We start from the raw sequence: 19,792 nt of genomic DNA, 5'->3' as shown, positions 1-19,792 counted from the left end.
CTGTGGCTCCCCAGTGCCTTTGCGACAAAGCAGCTCCTCGGCCTGGAGGTCTGGCCCCCACCTGCCTTGGCAGCCCCATCCCTGTGCCTCTCCTGAAACTACTTGTACCACTGCGTCAAGACTCTGAGTCCGTGGGCCCCGGAGGAATACTCTAGCCTGGGCAGATGAGAGGGGCAGTCTCGGGCAGAAGCTGGGCTGGGAGAAGCAGCATGGTGGGTGGAAAATATACTAGACCAGGACTCAGCTGATCTAGGCTCTAGTCCCAGGCCCACCTCTACCTGCTGTGTGACCTTGGACAAGTTACTTCCCTTCTCTGGCCCTGAATCCACTACTCCTCAAAATAGGGGCCACAGGCCAGCAGCATCAGTATCACCTGGGAGATTGTTAGAACTACAAATTCTCAGACCCCATCCCAGACCAGCTGAACCAGAATCTCTGGGGGCGGGAGGAGGGGCCCAGTAATACGAGTTTTAACAAGGTCTCCTGGTTATCTCCTTACTTCCACTCAAGTCGGAAAAGTCCAGTAATCTATAGGGACACATGCTACCACTTTCACCTCCATTATTGGGAGGTGAAATTGCAGGGAGAGATGTGGAAGGAGCAGCTTCACCCCTGCTTGGGACTGGATCACCTTGGCCGAGTTCCAAAACGGAGGCTTGGGCCCAGGAGCTCCACACCAAGTCCAAGTCTCATGGTTTCTCCACTGCCTAGTATGGTGCCCAGCCTGGAGCAGGCACTCATTGGGCTGAAACAAATATGCCTTCTCCATTAGACTGTGCCCCCTGGAAGGCAGAGACCCTGCAAGGTTCCTCTCTTGAGCCCCAGCACCCAGCATCGTGCCAACATCCCAGTGACTCTGAATTGAGATTTTTTTCCAGCTTTCTTGAGATATTGTTGACATAGATCATATGCAAGTTTAAGGAGTACACTGTGAGGTTTCGATACACATGTATATTGCAAAATGATTGCCTTAGTGAGGTTAGTTAACACCTCTATCCCTTCACATAATTACCTGTGTGTGTGTGTGTGTGTGTGTTGATAATATTTAAGATCTACTCTCTTAACTTTCCAGTATATAATACAGTATTGTAAATTATAGTCACCCTGCTGTAAATAGGTCCCCAGAACTTATTCACCTTATAGCTGGGAGTTTTTACCCTTTGACCAACATCTCATTTCCTCCAACCCCCAGCCCTGGGTAGCATTCTACTCTATTGAAATATTCTTAATAATATCTCCCTCCTGATGGTGCTGGGCGTCACACGTAAACCTTTGCCTGCATTTCTCCTTTCATCCTCACAGCGTCCTTGCCAGGTAAGGGTCCCCATTGGACAGGTATAGAAACTGAGGCTCAGAGAGGTTAAGAGAACTTGGTCAAGGTCACAGTACTGGGGAGTGGAGGAGTAGGGAGTTGCATGCAGGTCTCTCTGATTCCACCTCTGGGCTCCCAGCCACTAACCTAGACTGCCCTTCTGGGGGCTGGATTGGAATTTCCTTAGCTGAGCTTTCTACAGTTCTCAGCAGGAAACACTAGGTAAATGCACGTAGTAGCGGCATAATGAGAATACTCCTCACCTATCCCTGCGGGCTCAGTGCATGTCTGATGCTCCACAGACATGCAGTGGCAGCACGCGCCCCCCACGACATACATACCCCTCCCACCTTGGTGAGAGATCCCAGCATTCCAAGGAGCCCTGAAGATGACCTCATCCAGCCCCTCACACCAGAATTATCCTCAGACCCTTGGAGGCAGGGTCAGGGCATATCCCTCCTCGAATCCCTAGTGGCTCAGTTTAAAGCATCCTCACTGATTTTCCAGTGCATGTGAATGCGCGCACATGAGCGCACGCGCGCGCACACACACACACACATACACACACACCCTGAGTGGTCACACTGCCCTGTGTTTTGTCTGAGGGGGGCTGAGAAGCTTAGGGGAGGCCTGGGGGCGGGGTGCTTCCTGGGCCAGCAGGAAGGGTAAGCCCCCAGCCAGGATCCCCCAGATTAGCCCAGATCTGGGAAACTCCAAAAGGGACCAATTTTATTGTTTTCAACGGGCAGCTGACTACGACAGGCTGGAGAGAGGGACAGACAGCCCAGGCCTCACGGAGGAGCCAGGGCTGCCAGAAGTCCAGGAGAACAAGCTCTACACAATGGTGGCGCCAGAGGGAGGGGTGGGGCTGGGACTGGAGACAGGCTCAAGGAGGGAGGGGACAGAGAGTAGGACCAGCTCTGAGGGACAACAGGAAAAGAGCTGGGGCAGGATAGTTCAGCTTCAGGCATAGCTCAGCTCCTCACTAGCTGTGTGACCTTGGGGAAATCACCACACCTCTCTGAGCCTCAGTTTCCTCTTCTGCAAATGGCAGCTATTTACCCCCATCCCACACTGTTGTTGAGAGGATCAAACAAAATGACGCAGGTCAGCTGCTCAGTGCACAGTGGCCAGTGCCTAGTGATACCCGTGAACACTCACAGCACTGACCACGTGCCAGGCACCGCACTGAGCACCTGAAACGCTTTCATTCATCTGTCCTCACAACAGCCCCCAAGGCACGTTACCATTAGGCTCACTTTACAGATGAGGAAACCAAGACACCAAGAGCTCTGACCACTCCTCCACAGGGATCTAGCAATTTCCTCATTAATTTCCGGTGAACGTTTACTTGGAACTGGGCTGACCGCATGGTAACCAGGGCTGCGCTGGTAGAGAGCCTGAGCCACCAGGTTCAAGGGCTAGCCCTCCACTGCCTTGCCGCATGAGCCTTGAGCAGGTCACTGAACAGCTCCAAGCCTCCGTGTCTCCATCTATAAACTGGGGATGTTAATAGCCCTCAGCTCGTAGGGCAGTTGTGAGAATTCTGTGTTACACCTGTGTTAATAGGTGTTGAGTACCTGGAACAGGGCTTGGCACAGAATAAGAGCTCAGTAAGTGTTAGGTCAGTGGCTTTTTCCTTGTTATTATTATACACATACACACAACCCTGAAAGCTCTTCAAGTGACTTCATGAAGCATGAGAATATGTTGCTTTGTCCAGCCACTTACTATCTATGTAGCTTCAGGCAAGTCCCTTTACTGTGATTCTCAGTTTCTCCATCTGCAAAATGGGCTGAAGGAGGTCTGCTTCACAGGTTGTTGTGAGGATTAAATGGGTGCATGTGTATTGAGGCCATAGCCCAGTATTAGTAGGTGCTCAATAGGCAGTGGTTGGTGGGGCCCCTCCTTTGGATTGGGTCTTCTTGATACCGTGGCAGGGAACAAGGAAGACAGAGTCTCCTTGTTTGACTAAGGAGGAAACTGCTGGGAGCCGGGTCCCTGATCTTCCCAGGAGGCCCACTGCCCCTGGCAGGGCAAGGAGCCAAACTGAGAGACAGGCAGCCCTCCCTTGGCGGGGGGCGGGGGGGGGGCGTGGCAGAAAGAACAGAGGCTCTTCAGGGACACCTAGGCCAGGGTCCAAGTCCTTCTTCTGGGTGCTGCCACCCCATCTGGGGTGTCTTGGGCCAATTTTCCACAGCTCCTTGGGGTGCTGGAGGGGAGCCTAGACCCTTTCGGCCCACACTGGCCCCTGGGCTGATCCAACTCCAGGACAAGGGCTAACCAGGAAGGACAGGCAGGGAACATTTGAGCTGCAAGATCACAGGGATCTTCCAGCTGTGCCCATGGTGCAGAGGAGGAACCAGGTCCAGAGAGGGGGGTCACTTGCCCGAGGTTGCCCGGGCAATTAGTAGCAGGACAGAGAGCAGGGCCTGGGTCTTCTGACCAATAGACAGCTCCCTCCACGCTGGGGACAAAGGAACAGAGACAGAGGAGGAAACAGATGAGGATCTCTAAGCACTAATCCTCCAGGATCCCCTACCGGTCCCTGATCCATGCTCATGTCAGTGTGGTCAGAGCCCCTAGAAAGCAGGATTTGGGTGGGAGGAGAAGGGTCAGCCTCAGCCTCCTTCAGGAATCACCGTGATGGTCAAGACAGGGCATCCGCTTGTCACGGACCTGCCCAGGAGCCAGGAGAGACTGCAGGAGGTGCCCCTCTCACCCTGGTGAGTCCTCAGCCCCTCCTGGGACCAGTCACACAATAGGGAAGGACCGGGTCAGGACTCATGGACAAACTCTTCTCTGGAGAGTGGCAGACCTGGGTTCCAATGCCAGCTCCCCCACTGACAGGCTGTGTCATCTCAGGAAGCCTTGTGCTGCTCTGAGCTTCGGGGTCTGCACCTGTCGGTGGGGCTAATACTGCCCCCTCACTGACAGTCAGCTCAGGACACACACGTGTGAAGGGCCCAGGGCCATGGCTAGTACGTTGTGGGTGCTTTGTGCTTTGTGCAGGCAAAAAGCACAGGCATGGGTGCTCTGTGAAAGACGGAATCAAGGAAGGGGCAGCAAGCCTGAACTCACTGTGACCTTGGGCAGCTCACAACCCCCTCTGGACCTCAGTTTCCACACCTGTAAAATGAGGGGATAGGACTAAATTATTTCTAAGGGTCATTCTAGCACTAAACACAGCCTCCCCTGACATTTTTTTTTTTTTTTTAAATTTTTGGCTGTGTTGGGTCTTCGTTGCTGCGTGCGGGCTTTCTCTAGTTGCGGTGAGCGGGCGCTACTCTTCAACGCGGTGTGCAGGCTTCTCATTGCAGTGGCTTCTCTTGTCGCACAGCACGAGCTCTAGGCACACGGGCTTCAGTAGTTGTGGCGCACGGGCTTCAGTAGTTGTGGCATGTGGGCTCAGTAGCTGTGGCTCACAGGCTCTAGAGCGCAGGGTCGGTAGTTGTGGCGCATGGGCTTAGTTGCTCCTCGGCACGTGGGATCTTCCCAGACCAGGGCTCGAACCCGTGTCCCTTACATTGGCAGGTGGATTCTTAACCACTGCGCCACCAGGGAAGTCCCTCCTCTGACATCTTGTCTCCTACACCTAACCACCCTCCATGAGGGCACTAGCAACGCTGCTGGGAGGGATGGGTGAAACTCCGTAACATGCAATTAACCATTTTAACGTGTACAGTTCCGTGGCATTTCGTACATTCACAGTGTTGGGCAATTACCACCTCTATCCAGTGCCAAATCATTTTCATCACCCCAAGGAAAACCCCGTACCCAGCATTCCCCATGCTCCCTCCTCCAGCCCCTGGCAACCACCAATCTGCTTACTGTCTCTATCACCTTACCTATTCTGAATATTTCATATAAATGGGACCAGACCATATGTGACCATACCGTTTGCATCTGCCTTTCACTTAGCATGTATTTGAGCTTTATCCTCATTGTAGTGTACTTCATGTGTACTTCATTCTCTTTTATGCCTAAATAATATTCTGTTATATATGTATACCACAATTTGTTTATCCATTCATCTGTTGATAGACATTTGGGTTGTTCCCACCTTTTAGCTGTTGTGAATAGTACTGCTATAAATATTCATACACAAATATTTGCTTGAGTACCTGTTTTCAGTTCTTTGGGGTATATGATTAGGGGTGGAATGGCTGGATCATATGGTAATTCTATGTTTCACTTTTTAAGGAACCACCAAACTGTCTTCCATGGTAGCTATGGATTTATTTTTATATATTTATTTTTCGCAGTCCTTTTTATTCACTGCAGTATCCCTGCACATAGGAGGCACTCAGTGCACATTTGTTGAAGGAATGAATGAATCTCCCACCGTCTCTGCTTCCCTGTCCCAGAGCCCCATCCCCTTGTCTAGGGTCTGTATGTCCCCTGCTTCAGTAGACTGTAACCTCCAAGAGAGAATGAATTAACATTTCGTCCAACCCACTTGGGGCCGGACCAGAGAAGGGGCCCAATGCATCTGTCTTGAGTTGATGCGGCTGAGCTTCCCCAGGGATGGCTGGAGCTGTCGGTGTCTGTAATCTGAAGGTGCCTCATGAGAGCAGCACCTGTGGCCCTGCACCCTGTCGGCTCCCCAGGCTGGCTGTGTGGCCTAAGCCAGACACCTTCCCCTCTCTGGTCCCACAGCTCTCTGTCTGGGCACCTTTGAGGCTGGGCCAGAAACTGCACGTTCTCATGCCCACCCCTGACACCTGACCTCTGACCTGTCTTCCAGCTCCATCGGCCGTGTCCATCATGCACCAGGTGAGCCGCACCGTGGACAGCATTACCCTGTCGTGGTCCCAGCCCGACCAGCCCAATGGCGTCATCCTGGATTACGAGCTGCAGTACTATGAGAAGGTACCTGTGCTCCTGGGCGCTCTCCCCACTCCCACCTCCCGCAGGGCCCCCTTCCAGGCTGGTGCTGGGGTTCTGCCATCCCGCAAGACTAGGCAGTCTGGTGAAGCAGAAAGAGCACTGGCCTCAGCTCCACTCCTGCCCAGCTGTGAGACCTCAGGCAGTTGCCTTGACCTCTCTGAGTCCTGCTTTTCTGGTCTAGGGGATCAGGCCACAATCTCAGTGAAATGCAGTGGTCACAGCCCTTTCCCCACCAAGACCCCTTTCATCTTGACTTTGATGGGCCTGATGTTCTGAAAAAACTGGTTTTCCCAAAAGCTGCATTTCTTAAGTAATAATTAGTCATTTACCCATTCTGAAGCAGAGATTTGAAACTGCTCAAGAGAGCTTCTGACAGGGTGAGAGGGTGGAGCTTCCTCCCCATGTTGCTCTGATTCCAGCTAAAACACTTGTTTTTGTTTGCCTGAGTGCCCTTTGTATGTATGGGGAGAGAGTGATTTCTCTTTGAGCTTTTAAATCAGACCTTTATTACTCCCTCAGGGACCTAGGGTTGGAAGCCACTGGTGTAGAAGAAGGAGCATTGGACGAGGAATGAGAAGCTGTAGGTTCAAATCCCAGCTCCATCCATAACCAGCTGTGTGACCTTGGGCGGGCATCTTTCTCTCTCTGAGCCTCAGTTTCCCCCTGTGTCAAATACAAATGAGACCACCTCTCTCATGTGGCGGCTGTGAAGGTTAGGGAGAAAAGGCAGGTGTAGTGCCCAGCATTGCCTGGCCCTCAGCAGAGACAAGTGTGCCTTCCCTTCCTCCCTCTTCTGCGCTGCCTGCTTCTCGGTGGGCAAGAGCTACATGATGTAAGGCCAGGTGAGCTCAGCACATCTGAATGTGGGGTCTGCACAGTACAGAGTCAGCAGAGACAGAGCAGCTGGACATCAGAGGCCCAGAAAACTCTCTCTTTGGGATGATGACGTTTTTAACTGCTCCCCGAGGCACCCAATAGCTACAGAGACTGTCCCTGGGAAAGGGATCACTGGGCTCCCATTTAGACTAGGTTGTAAATGACTACAGGAAGTACATTAGTTGAGGGTAAGCCCACTGGGAAATAGAAAAGGATGGAAAAGCTTTCCCTAACGACCAAGAGGAAGAGAGGGGGAGTCATTTGCAGCCAGCCCTGCTGGGGCCCGCGTTCTGAGGCCCAGCCCAGCCCTCCCACTCTATTAACCCCTGGGTCGGCCAAACTCTGGTGAGTCTCAGAGGTTCAGCAAACACCTGTCCAGCCTCACCCGGCTGGTTTGTGATTGCGTCCTTGCTCATCCCCTCGTCTAAGCAGTGCACTCCGAGAGACCGGGAACCACATCTGTCCAGTACACCACCTGCTCCCAGCGCCCTGGGCCTGGCACCAAGGAGACACTTGCTAAGCATTGGCTGAATAAATGAGTGAGTGGATCCCTTCCCGTGGCCTCGGTAGAGAGTGGAGACCTTGCCTTACCTCCGCTGTGTCCCTCGCCTGGCACACAGTAGGTGCTTGAGGTGTTGTTGGACAGCCTGAGCTGGGATGAGGTGAGGGAAGCAACTCCACCCTCGCTGGGCCCTGGAGAGCCTTAAAGTAGCTGGGCACCCAGGGTAGCTGGACCAGCTGCTCCCAGGCCCAGGAAGCCCCAGCCTTTGCAGAGCATTTCCACCCCCCCTGGCAGGGACAGTTTAGCAGCTCAGAATTAAAAAAAAAAAAAAAAAAAACTAATTAAGAAGCTTTATGATTAAATGAAACTGAAAGCATTTGTCCCCAAAGATTGGAACGGAAATGAGAAATCCCGGCGCGCGGGTCCTGCCTACGACCCATTTCCTACCGAGAAGGGAGGGGCTGGGGAGGCTGTCGGAGGTGTGAACCAGGAGGCAGCACTGTCCTACTTTCCGCCGCTACCTGGGCATCCCCAGGCCCCTGCCAGGGGTGGCAGGACCAGCAGGCCCTGCAGCAGCCATAGTTATCACCTGCTCACATTTCCTGAGTGCCCACTATGGGCTGAGCACATCACCTCTGTTACCTCATTCATCCTCGCAGCAGTGCTATTCGTCTCACTGGACAGGAGGGGAAACTGAGGCACAGGGAAGTTGTGTAACTTGTCCAAGAGCACCCAGCTGCTAAGTGGAAGACTTCACCTGGCCCTCCTGCCTCCCAGTTTTCTCCCAGGGATATTCTGGGATGACTGTTAAGAGGTGGACAGGAACAGGCCCTGATGGAGAATTGTAGGCACAAATGGCAAGAGAGGGGCAGACATGAGGTACAGCTCTGATGAGACGTGGCCTTACTTCTGTCAACCCCTCCTCCCAGGGCTTGGGTGCAGAAAGAGACAGCTTGGCTCTGCAAGTGGGCAGATGGACTCTGGTTTGTTCAACATTCACTGTCACCAGCTTTGGGCTGGGCTGCTGGATGCCAGGAATACTCAGAGTAACCAGACATGCCTGAAGGCCTCAGGGATTTCACAGTCCAAGGGAAAAGACAGGTTCAGACACAAATAGCCTTTAGACAAGATGTGCTACAGGCCACAGAAGGGCCAGCAAAGGTTTCATGGGGCCACCATAATCCTGGCATGGATGAGAGGAAATCTTCATTTAGGTTACATTTGAGCCGAGCCTTGAAAGATGCTAGGAGTTAACCAGACAGACAAGTGATGAGAGCAGGGTCATTCCAGATGGCAAGAACAGCATGTGCAAAGGCCCTGGGGCAGGAGTGTGCTAGCTGCATTCAGGGAACAAAGAAGGCGAGAGTGGCAGGAACGACCAGAACAAGGGAGGGATTGGTAGGGGAGGAGTTTGGGGAGGGAGGCGGGGTGGGGTTGTGGTGGGACTTCCAGGCCATTAGAGTCTGGATTCAATTTAATGGAGTATGATAGGAAGCCATCAGGAGATTCTGGAAGGATGTGATCTGACTCCTATTACTTTTAAGATTCCTACTACTTGCCATGTGGAGAATAGACTGCAAGGGGGTCCCAGGGACACGGTAGACCCAGCACAGGGCTCTTATGGGACGCCAAGAGAGAAATGATGGTGACATGGAGTTGGAGGGCTGGCAGCAGAGATGGTGAGAAGCTGACAAATTCAGACAATATTTTGGAACTCAGGGGACCAGGGAGATGTGAAAGATGACTCCCAGTGGATGGCGGTGCCTTTTCCCGGGGGCACATGTGGGTTTGTGATTTGCAGAGGTAGGTGCAGTGCTTGCCAGGGGTAGGGAGATGGTAGCCAGGAACAGACAAGAGAGGGTGCAGAGGAAACACAGAAGTGGAAGGATAGGATCCAGGAGAAAGGCAGGATTTAAGGAGAGAAAGAAAAAGTTGTTGATGAAAGTGTCGGGGAAGACACCAGCAGAGGGTGAGCAGGAGAGCCAGACGTGGCTTCTATCCCTGATCTCTGACATCCCAGCCACCACCTCTACTTTTCTGAGTCAGCCCCACCCTTGGGGAGGCAGAGCCGGGCTGCTCGTGGTGAGATTTGTTTCTGGTAAGTCCACAGCCAGCTCTTACCCAACACTCCAGCATCCTCCTGGTGCCTGCAGTTGATTTCTTTAATGAATGCTCCAGACCCTCCCAGGTAGGGAGATTAGGAACTGAGCCCTGCAGTCCCCTGTGGGCCCCACCCCCCATCATGCTTCCCACTCCTCCTTTCCTTCTTTAGAAAGGGCTCTTTCGGAGCAGCCTCTCCGTTTGGCCTTTCCCCAGCTCCGCTGGGATTTCCCAGCCTGCCTGGAGCCCGGAGCTGACAACCACGTTGCTGGAAGGTTTCTGGATGCCGTTGACGAATGGTGTTAGCCAGACCATGGTTGGCCGTTTCCATTGGTTCTGGCATCCCAGGGGAGGTGGCCTCCTTTGGCAGCTGCCCTGAAGCACACAGGTTCACGCTCCCCTTGGCTCCCCAAGAGCTCAAGAAGAGTCATTTGTGAGGCGGATGGGCCCTCGTAGGCCACATCGATTTATGTGTTTATTCAACAGAAACTTCTATTTGGCAGAAGTGTAGGGAAAGGATATTCCAGACAGAAGAGACAATGGTTGGGGAGCAAGGAGTGAACTATGAAAGTCCAGGCTGCATTCAGGTTGTTGCCCAGTGTACATGGAGTTGTATCTACATGGAGAGGTTTGTCACTCATTCATTCACTTTTGCAGTCACTCATTCATTTAATGACCATTGGTGAAGGCCTACTCTATCACGTGTTGATGATAACAGTGATGGTGGTAGCCTACATTTACTAAGTTTTTAGGTGTCCTAGAGACGATGGTAAAAGCTTTCCCCTTGGGTTTCCCTGGTGGCGCAGTGGTTGAGAGTCTGCCTGCCGATGCAGGGGACATGGGTTCGTGCTCCGGTCCGGGAAGATCCCATGAGCCATGGCCGCTGAGCCTGCGCGTCCGGAGCCTGTGCTCCGCAGCGGGAGAGGCCACAGCAGTGAGAGGCCCGCGTACCACAAAAAAAAAAAAAGAAGCTTTCCCCTTTTTTTCCTATTAAATCTCCACAATCACCCTGTATGGTACATAGTGGTGTTATACCACTTTAGCGATGAGAGCACCGAGGCTGAGAGGGCTTAAGAAATGCAGCCAGTGCCTCATTGGTCCATTGGGTAAGGATCTAAACTGAGCACTAGTGGATTTCGTACTAAATTTCTTCCCATAATCTGTTGGTGCTTAACCTTTATGCAGATAATGGGACTTCAAAGAGAGGGGAGAGGGAAGAGAATTGATGGCTCTTGAGCACCTCCAATGTGCCAGGCACTACCTGATCAAATTTTATCTTCACAACAACCCTGAAAAGTTGGCATTTATTGCTCCATTTTCCGGAATAGAAAACGGGCTCAGGGAAGTGAAGGGTCTTTCCCAAGGTCACAGTGCAAAGAAGTGGAAGAACTGGCCTTTGAAATGACTTTCAATCCCATGCTCAGTCCTGTGCCTAGCTTTAGAGAAGGGATCCACTCAGGTTAGTGCCTAAATTTCCCGAGGCACCTATGCCACCAACAGTTTCCTCCCATCTCCTCATTACAATCAGAAACTTTCAACTTCCAGCCTCTAAGCGGGCAGCCACCGTCTGCAGAATCCAATCCCCCTTTTCAAGCCTGAGCCCATCCCGTGCTGGACAGCGGCACCTAGTGGCCAACTATGGGACTGCATCCCAGGTTCATAGAATGAATAGTTTAACATTCACTCATTCATTCATTATGTCAGTAGTTAGTGAGCACATACTACGTGCCCAGCCTGGGGGTACCAGAGATGAACCAGACAAGGTCCCTGCCCCAGGGAACCCACAGGCTTAGAGAAGACACATTTATATCAGAACAGTGGGTGGGAGAGGAGACAATGGACCTGCAGTCTCTGGCTGGGACATCTGGGAAGTCTCCCCAGCCGAGGCGATACTTGTGCTGAGTCTTGAATGATAAGTAGGGAACTGCCAGGCAAATGAGTAAAGAGTATTTCAGACAGGGGCAACAGCACTTGCAAAGGCTCAGAGTGTCCAGGGAAGGTCGGATTGCCAAATAAAATGTAGGACACCAGGTTATATTTGAATTTTTTAAAATATATTTTTAGTATAAGTATGTCTCAAAGAGTGCACGGGACATACTTATACTAAAAAATTATTCATTGTTGAGCAGAAATTCAGATTTAGCTGAGCATTCTGTTTTGTTTTGTTTTTTCTAAATCTGGCAGTCCTACTAGGGAAAGGGGAAGTAGTTGCATATAGCTGGAGCCTGGAGGACCCTGGGGATGTGGCAGGAGAGACTGGCAAAAGGCAAGTCATGGAGAGTCTGGAATGCCAGGCTAAGGAGTACAGCCTTCGCCCTGTGGCCGTTGGCAAAGGACTTTGCATGCAGGCCCCTGTGCTTGGTACAGGGGAACGAAACACAGCCCCTTCCCTCCGGAGTTTACAATCAAGGGAGTGAGATGAGCATGGGCCTAAGGTGACGGGACATAGCCGAAACCAGACAGCAAGTACTCCAGGGCTCAGAGGAGGGGAGGCACATCTGGTGAGGAAGTCAAGGAGGCTTCCTGGAGGAGTAGGCAGGTGATCTGGCTCAGGAGAAGAGACTGCCTATCCACTACTGCCCCCACATCCCAATCTCTTTCTCACCTCCTTGCCTTTGCACCTGCTGCTCCTTCCCAGCAACGCCCTCCCGCTTCTTTGTCTGCGTGACTTCTATTTGTTCTTTAAGATTCCATTCCAGTTGCCCCCAGTCTCCAGGGAGATTTCCTTGACATCATCTGATATCCCCCAGCCAGGCCAGGTCACATGCCCCTGGGCTCACTGCGCTTACCCTACCCGTGTAAGCATTTCATACATATTAATTCATTTCATTCTCTGAACGCTTTGAGGTAGCTATTATTATTATTATCCCCATTTTACAGGTGAGGAAAAGGAGGCAGAGAGAAGTTAAGGAACTTGCCCAAGGTCACAAAGGTAGTAAATAATAGAGTCAGGATTTGAACCGAGAAAGTCTGGCTCCAGTTCCCTTTAACCTATACACTATAATAACATTGTAATTACATTATTACAGTGTAGTTGTGTAATTACATAATAGGATTGTAGTTACAATTATTATCTGTAATAACATTGCTCACACTGAATTTAATTGTTTCATGAGAGTTTTCAAGGGCTGTGCGTACCCGGCCACGTACAGGATTAACATGTACAATCAGGTGTGCATTTTTCTACATAAGGGTTCATAGCTTTTCATCGGTTTCTCAAAGGGGTTCATGATCCTCAAAGGGTTAAGACCTCCCCACCATTTGCTTTGCTGAACTGAGCTCTCCAAGGAGGCCAGGGTCTCTGCTTTACCTCCTGTGAGTCCCTAGTGCCCAACCCAGGGCCTAGTGCAAAGAGGGTATTTGGGGAGGGTTTGCTGGGTAGCTGACAGACACCTGAACAAGCATCATGTAGGCTGGTAAACATCTGCATCAACTCAAGCCCTTTTCCACTCCCACTGCAGCAGCTGGATCTTTGTCCTGTCCCAGACACCTCAGGTCACCCTGGACAGTGATCAGGTCAGAATTGGCATTCTCCTCTCTCAAAGGAGGGAACATCAGGTCCTGGGTATCCAAAGGCATGGGTATTAGAGGCGGCTTCATGCAGGAGACTTAGTTTGAGTCCCAAAGCAGCCACCAACTGATGTATGTGACCTTGAGCATCATTTTCCCTTTCTGGGCCTTAATTCCTGCCTCACTCAAATGTGCTGAGGCTGAAAGGGGGTCCGTCCACTTAATCCGTAGAGGCATGAGGCAGGAAGAGGGATGCAGAAGTGAATAAGTTGGGCCCTCTCCCTGCTGTCTCTAAGAACCCACAGTCTAGTCTTCAGGGTCTGCATACAGTGGCCACTCAGCATATGTGTATTAGTCAGCTGTTATTGAGATGATGCTGCAGAACAAACAATTCCAACAATCCAGTGGCTTACAACAAGTGGCTATTTTTCTTGCTCATAGGTTTTTGTCTGTGGGTCAACTGAGGTGGTGCTGTTTCAGCCTAGGAGTTAGGTCAAGGTCTTCTTCACAAGTTTCTCCTTCTGGAACCAGCTGTTACCCAGGTTAAGCCTCACCATGGCAGATGGCAGAAGCATAAGAGACCAGGTCAAATCAACAAGCACATGTAAAGCCTCTACTTGCATTACGTCCTTTAGAATATTCCAACAGCCAAACCAAGTCACATGAACAAATTCAGCATCCGTGAGGCAAAGAAATATGCTCTGCCTTCTTTTGTGGGAAGTGTTGCAAATCATACGCAAAAGGTTTGGGTATGTGATTCTGTTACAGGAAAGGAGTGAAGAATTTGGAACCACAGATGTTTGTCCAGTAGCCAGACCCGCCCCAAGTGGCAGGAGTGGATGGTGGACTCTGGGCTACAACCTCACTAACTGTTTTCTCTGTTCCTCGGCAGGAGCTGAGTGAGTACAACGCCACAGCCATAAAAAGCCCCACCAACACGGTCACTGTGCAGGGCCTCAAAGCCGGCGCCATCTATGTCTTCCAGGTGCGGGCACGCACCGTGGCGGGCTACGGGCGCTACAGTGGCAAGATGTACTTCCAGACCATGACGGAAGGTAAGCAGGGTGCAGAGGGCAGGAGGAGGGTGTTGACTCTACAAACAGAACAAGGACCACCTCCTACAAAGTGCCTTTATGCAAATTAGAAAAGGCACCCCCTCTTCTAGATGTCAATTCTCCCTCCCTCCCGGGTGAGAACCTTTGTGCACTGTACAAACCGCACAGCCACATATAGAGGACTGTTTCTGTGGCCCGGAAAAGATATGAGCTCCTCCGTTACCATCATGTCCTTTCCCAGGACCGTTGGGAGCTCAGCCCCAATTTGCAAAGCCACTCTGAGCAAGCCAGTTCCATTCCCTGGGCCAGTTTCTTCTCATCGATGAAATGAAATTATCATATTCCATCTGAGAGAGCAAACATTTTATCCATACATTGCTCCAGTGACTTGCGGTTGGTTTGAGAAGATTTCTGAAGCCACATCTGAGCTCAGCAGGAAGAAGTGCAGGGATGGATTAGTAATGTCTTCCCTGGGCAAGAGAATGGAAGGTTGTAGCCCGTGTGCTTTGTGTCTCCAAGTTTGGGACCACATGGTCTCTAAGCACCCTTCCTGCTCTAATAATCTTTGAGAAGCAGCACAGTTATAGAATGCAGACTCTAATGCCTGACAGTGCTAATTCAGCTCTAGTTGTGTGTCCTGAGTAACTCACCTTACCACTCGGAGCCTCAATTTTCTGATCTATAAATGGGGATGATAACAACTAACTCATTATCATCATCATCATCAAACTAGGCTCAGGATGGGGGATAAAGGTACAGGCCGTAGCACAGGGTTGGCACTACATCTCACGTACTTAGTGCTCACCAGATAGTAGTTAAGGTCATAGTTGTCATTGCTGTGGGTCTGGGGGCCCTTTCCCCAACCAGCCAAACTCCAGAGCAGAATACTTATGACCAGACTTCAGTATCCCTTCTTAGCATCTGCTTCAACCACTGGGCATGGGCCTCAGCCTTTGCCTGGTTGAACATTTCAGAGACTCCTGGACCCCTGAATTCTTATCACAAAGTCTTATCACAAAAGTCCTCCCTTATAGCTCCACCATCTCTTCTAGTATTCACCTCCTCTGGAAAATCCCCCTTCCTCATGGCCAGCGTTTTTCACCTCTCTAGGTCCTCTTGCATGTTGGATGAGGGTCACTGACCTGGGGATTGGGGAACTGTCTCAAGATCTTTCTTTATTAATTCAACAAATATGTGTTGGTTCTAAGGACCCACAAATGACCTAGTCCCTGACTTCAATAAGTTCCTGTCCGGTCATGGAGGCAATGAGAAGTAGTAATAATAAAATTTTAAACAATGAAGATGTTGATGACATTGAGAATGCACCGAATGGTTTCCAAGAGCCAGGGCCAATGCTGGGCACATTTTACACATTATCTCACTTAAGCCCATGGCCTTGGATCAAACAGACCTGGGTTCAGATGCTGGCACTGGCCACTTTCTAACTGTGTGACCTTAAGCAAATCACAATTTTGCTAAGCCTTAGTTTCCTGATCTGTTAAATGGGATAATTATAGGCAGTACATCATAGGACTATTCTGAGAATTACACAAGATGCATAACATACTTAACCATGACAGACACTTAAAACACTTGAAAACAATAGTAGTTAATATTTACTGAGTGCTCACTATGTGCTACAAGTTATGCTAAGTCCTTTACACAAAAATCCCACGAAATGGGAATTATTCTTCTCACTTTACGTATGAGGAAACTGAGCCCTAGAGAGGTAAGTCACTTTACCAGAGATCACACAGATAGTAAGTGGCACCATTGGGACTCAAACCCAAGGAGTTCAGCTTCAGAGTCTGTGCTTTTTTTTTTTTTGCAGTACGCCGGCCTCTCACTGTTGTGGCCTCTCCCGTTGCGGAGCACAGGCTCTGGACGCGCAGGCTCAGCAGCCATGGCTCACGGGCCCAGCCGTTCCACGGCATGTGGGATCTTCCCGGACCGGGGCACGAACCCGTGTCCCCTGTATTGGCAGGCGGACTCTCAACCACTGCGCCACCAGGGAAGCCCGAGTCTGTGCTTTTAACTGCCTCTGTATATGTGTCAGATAATTATTATTATTGATTTTCATATCAAATTGAGATGCAGGCATTATTATGCCCATTTTATAGATGAGAAATTGAGAGTTGGAGCAGTTCACGGACTTGTCCAAGGTTACTTGTGAGGGAGTGACAGCCAGTTCTCCACCCGAGCATGACAGATGCTCTGTCAGGAGCGGAACAGACCTGGGATCCAAGGAGACCCAGTATGGTGGGGATGCAGGGGGTCATGACCCCCAGAGCCAGGCTGAGAACACTGTGCTGTGCTTTCTCTCCAGCCGAATACCAGACAAGCATCCAGGAGAAGCTGCCCCTCATTATCGGCTCCTCGGCAGCTGGCCTGGTCTTCCTCATCGCTGTGGTTGTGATCGCCATCGTGTGTAACAGGTGGGTGGTGTCCCCCGGCCTGGTCCAGGCCTGGCTGTCCAAGAGGGCTGTCCGCCCATTCTGCCATTCCTGAACAGTGTCTGTGAACAGAGGGGACAGGAGGGGCTTGGGTGGCCTGGAGACACACAAGTGGCCTCCCACTGCCTAAATGGCCATGGTTGGCAGTCCATCCCTTTGAGTCAAGCATTGCCCTGGACAAGTCCACTATTCGAGGAGGTGGCACATTGAGACACTAATACTCCAGCATGAAGGGACATCTCAGAACAGTGGGTGGGAAAGACTGCAGGATGCCCGGAGCCAGGGATGGTGGAGAGGGAGTACCAATCACCCTACTTTCTGCTCTAGTAGAGGCCCCTTCATGAATAGGGCCATAAGCAGACTGAGGAACTCGGGTAAGCCCCCCTGGCTAAGGTGGCTGGAAGGAAGGGGAGAGGACACAGACAGGAAGAGGTGCAGGAAAGGGCATCCCAAGTGGCTGGCACAGCACAGGCAAAGGCAGGCGATGGGACTGGTTCCTGGACTTCTGCTGGGCTTAATGCAAAGATTCTCCCTTCTTCCTTAGAGCTCCCCACTTAAGAACAGACTAGGTCATAAGGTCAGATGGACAGAAGCCCCTGAGTTTCTGGGGCCAGGGGCCATGGCCAGAGATGACTTTGCTTTTTGAAAGGGGCTCAGCTGGTGAGGGGACAGGGGAAATCGTGAGCCTGGACTTGAAGTAGGAGAGGTGGCAAGAGCTGAGTGGGACCAGGGTGGGTGAAGCTGCTCGGCCAGGGGCCAGCAGGGCGTCCTCTGGCAAGGGGGTGGTTTCAAGGGCCTGCCCACCCTCTCCCTATCACCTACTGTGGCTCCCAGCTCCCCGGGTGCCTCCAGGTGGCTCCAGCCCTTTGCTCTTGTTCCAGAAGACGGGGGTTTGAGCGCGCTGACTCGGAGTACACGGACAAGCTGCAGCACTACACCAGTGGCCACAGTATGTATACCCAGCGGGGCCAGCACCCGGGCCCTCACTGCCAGTGCCCAGCAACCTGTCCAGCCTTCTATCACTGCCTCCACCCTTGCTGCAGTCAGACCGATGCCCAGCGGTTCCCCGAACGAACGTGCACATGCCACTCCCTCTGCCTGAAGCACTCCCCCTTCTCTTTACCTGGGTCCCTCCCTCTCCCTCATCAGATACAGACCCCTCTGAGAAGCCTTCCCTGACCCCACCCTGGATTTAGGGCCCTCGTCTGTGCTTACACCGTGCCCCCCTACCTGGCTGCGTGGTGACGACCGCTTCCTTTCTCCCCGCCATTACGCTGGGGGCACGTGGGGACCTGAAATTGTCTGACACTCACCACTGCTTCCCCAGCGCCAGCGGGCGGCCCCGCACACAGCAGGCACTGGGTACAGCCTTGCAGAATAAACACAGGAGTTGAGTGAGATGGTGAGAAGCCCAGGCTCTGGCCTGGGAGGGGAGAGAAGGGAGGCAGGAGGCCTCCTGCTGTGCCTGCTCAGTGCCTCCATTTCCTGCTCCCTCCCACCCCACCTTCAGCCAGGTCTGGGGGCACGTGAGCCACACACTCCCAGAGCAGATGCCCCTCCTGGGGAGCGGATCAGAGAGAAGAGCAGAGCAGAGATTCCTCTCCGTCTGACCCTGGCAGAACCAACAACCTGTGCAGGGAGGGGACATGTGGGTCCTCGCTTCGGTTCACTCAGCAAACAGGAATTCCAAATGGGCTCAGTGGGGTACCACAGGGCTCCTCAGTTGGCCACCAAGTAAGGGGGGTCATCAGCACATCGCTTCATTTGTCACATATTTGTTGTGGCCCATGATGTATGTCAGGCCCTGCTCTAGGTGCTGGGGACACACTAGTAAACAAACCAAATATCCCTGCCCTGGTGGAACTTATATCCTAGTGGGAGGCACAGGGGATTTTTTAAAACACATGCAATAAACAAGTAAAGCGTATGGTATATCAGAAGATGAAAAGTGCCATGGGAAAAAAAGCAAAGTAGAACAGGGTGATTGGGAGCTGCAGGGGTCAGCGCTTCATTTTTAAATAGGGGAGAAGGGGTGGGCCTCATCGAGAGGGCTTCCTCTGAACAAAGGTGCAGAGGAGCTGGGGGAGCGAACTGTGTAGAACCTGAGGGAAGAGCATCCCAGGCAGAGGGAATGGCCAGTGCAAAGGCCCTGAGGCTGGAACGTGTCTGGCAGGTTCAGAAACAGCCAGGAAGCTAGTGTGACTGGAGCAGAGTGAGGGGGCAGGAGCAGGAGGTATGAGGGGCCATGACATGTAGATTCTTATCAACCGTTGAAGGACCTTGGTTTTCATTCTGAGTGAAATGAGAAGCCTCTGGAAGGGTCTGAGCAAAAGACTGATGTGTTCTGAGTTACAGTTTTCACAGGATTTCTCTGGCTGCCATGTGGAGAAAGGACTGAAGGGGCTGGGCTGTGCCAGGCAAGGACAGAACAGGGGCCGTGAGGTGGCTGCTGGGATAATCCAGGGAAGATATGATGGTGGCTGGACCAGGGTGGCAACGGGGGAGGTGGTGGGAAGGGGTTGGATTCTGACACACTTTGAGAGTAGAGCCGCCAGATTTGCTGCAGGATTGGATACAGGGTACGCAAGAAAGAGCAAAGCCAAGGAGTTCTAGATACTAAGCCTCTGGGTAAGACTTAACTTGAAGTAAAAGTTCCTGGGCTTAAAAGTCATTTTAGACATAACATGTAAAAATAATTAAACCATTAACATTTCCAGAAGACAATTTAGGTAACTATTTAACTGATAGGTGGGTGGAGAAGCACCTTCTAAGCACAAAAGCAATGGAAGGACCATAAGACAAAGGTGGGCAAATTTAACTACACAGAAATAAAAAGCCACCTGTATGTTAAAAATAAAATTCAAGGGCTTCCCTGGTGGCGCAGTGGTTGGGAGTCCGCCTGCCGATGCAGGGGACACGGGTTCGTGCCCCGGTACAGGAAGATTCCACATGCCGCGGAGCGGCTGGGCCCGTGAGCCGTGGCCGCTGAGGCTGCGCGTCCGGAGCCTGTGCTCCTCACGGGAGAGGCCACAACAGTGAGAGGCCCGCATACCGCAAAAAAATAATAATAATAATAAAATAAAATAAAATTCAT

General features: G+C 51.6%; 1 protein-coding gene across 3 annotated transcripts in view; it reads left to right on the top strand.

Moving 5' to 3' along the window:
• Nucleotides 1–19,792, top strand: part of EPHB2 (EPH receptor B2) — a 186,040-nt gene that overhangs the window by 154,419 nt on the left and 11,829 nt on the right. Inside the window, exons 6-9 of one of the 3 annotated variants that reach the window (XM_073794568.1) lie at nt 6,060–6,184; nt 14,176–14,245; nt 16,572–16,680; nt 17,580–17,647. In XM_073794568.1, the coding sequence (XP_073650669.1) occupies nt 6,060–6,184; nt 14,176–14,245; nt 16,572–16,680; nt 17,580–17,647 (372 nt within the window). Of the gene's footprint in view, nt 1–6,059; nt 6,185–14,082; nt 14,246–16,571; nt 16,681–17,579; nt 17,648–19,792 lie in introns of all 3 variants that reach the window. The other 2 variants (XM_033841608.2, XM_073794562.1) reach the window with 2 other exon arrangements.

Source organism: Tursiops truncatus, chromosome 1 (genome assembly GCF_011762595.2).
Source record: "Tursiops truncatus isolate mTurTru1 chromosome 1, mTurTru1.mat.Y, whole genome shotgun sequence".
Classification (NCBI taxonomy): domain Eukaryota; kingdom Metazoa; phylum Chordata; class Mammalia; order Artiodactyla; family Delphinidae; genus Tursiops; species Tursiops truncatus.
Note: the sequence above shows the minus strand (reverse complement) of the source record. Positions and strands in the feature narration are given on the sequence as shown.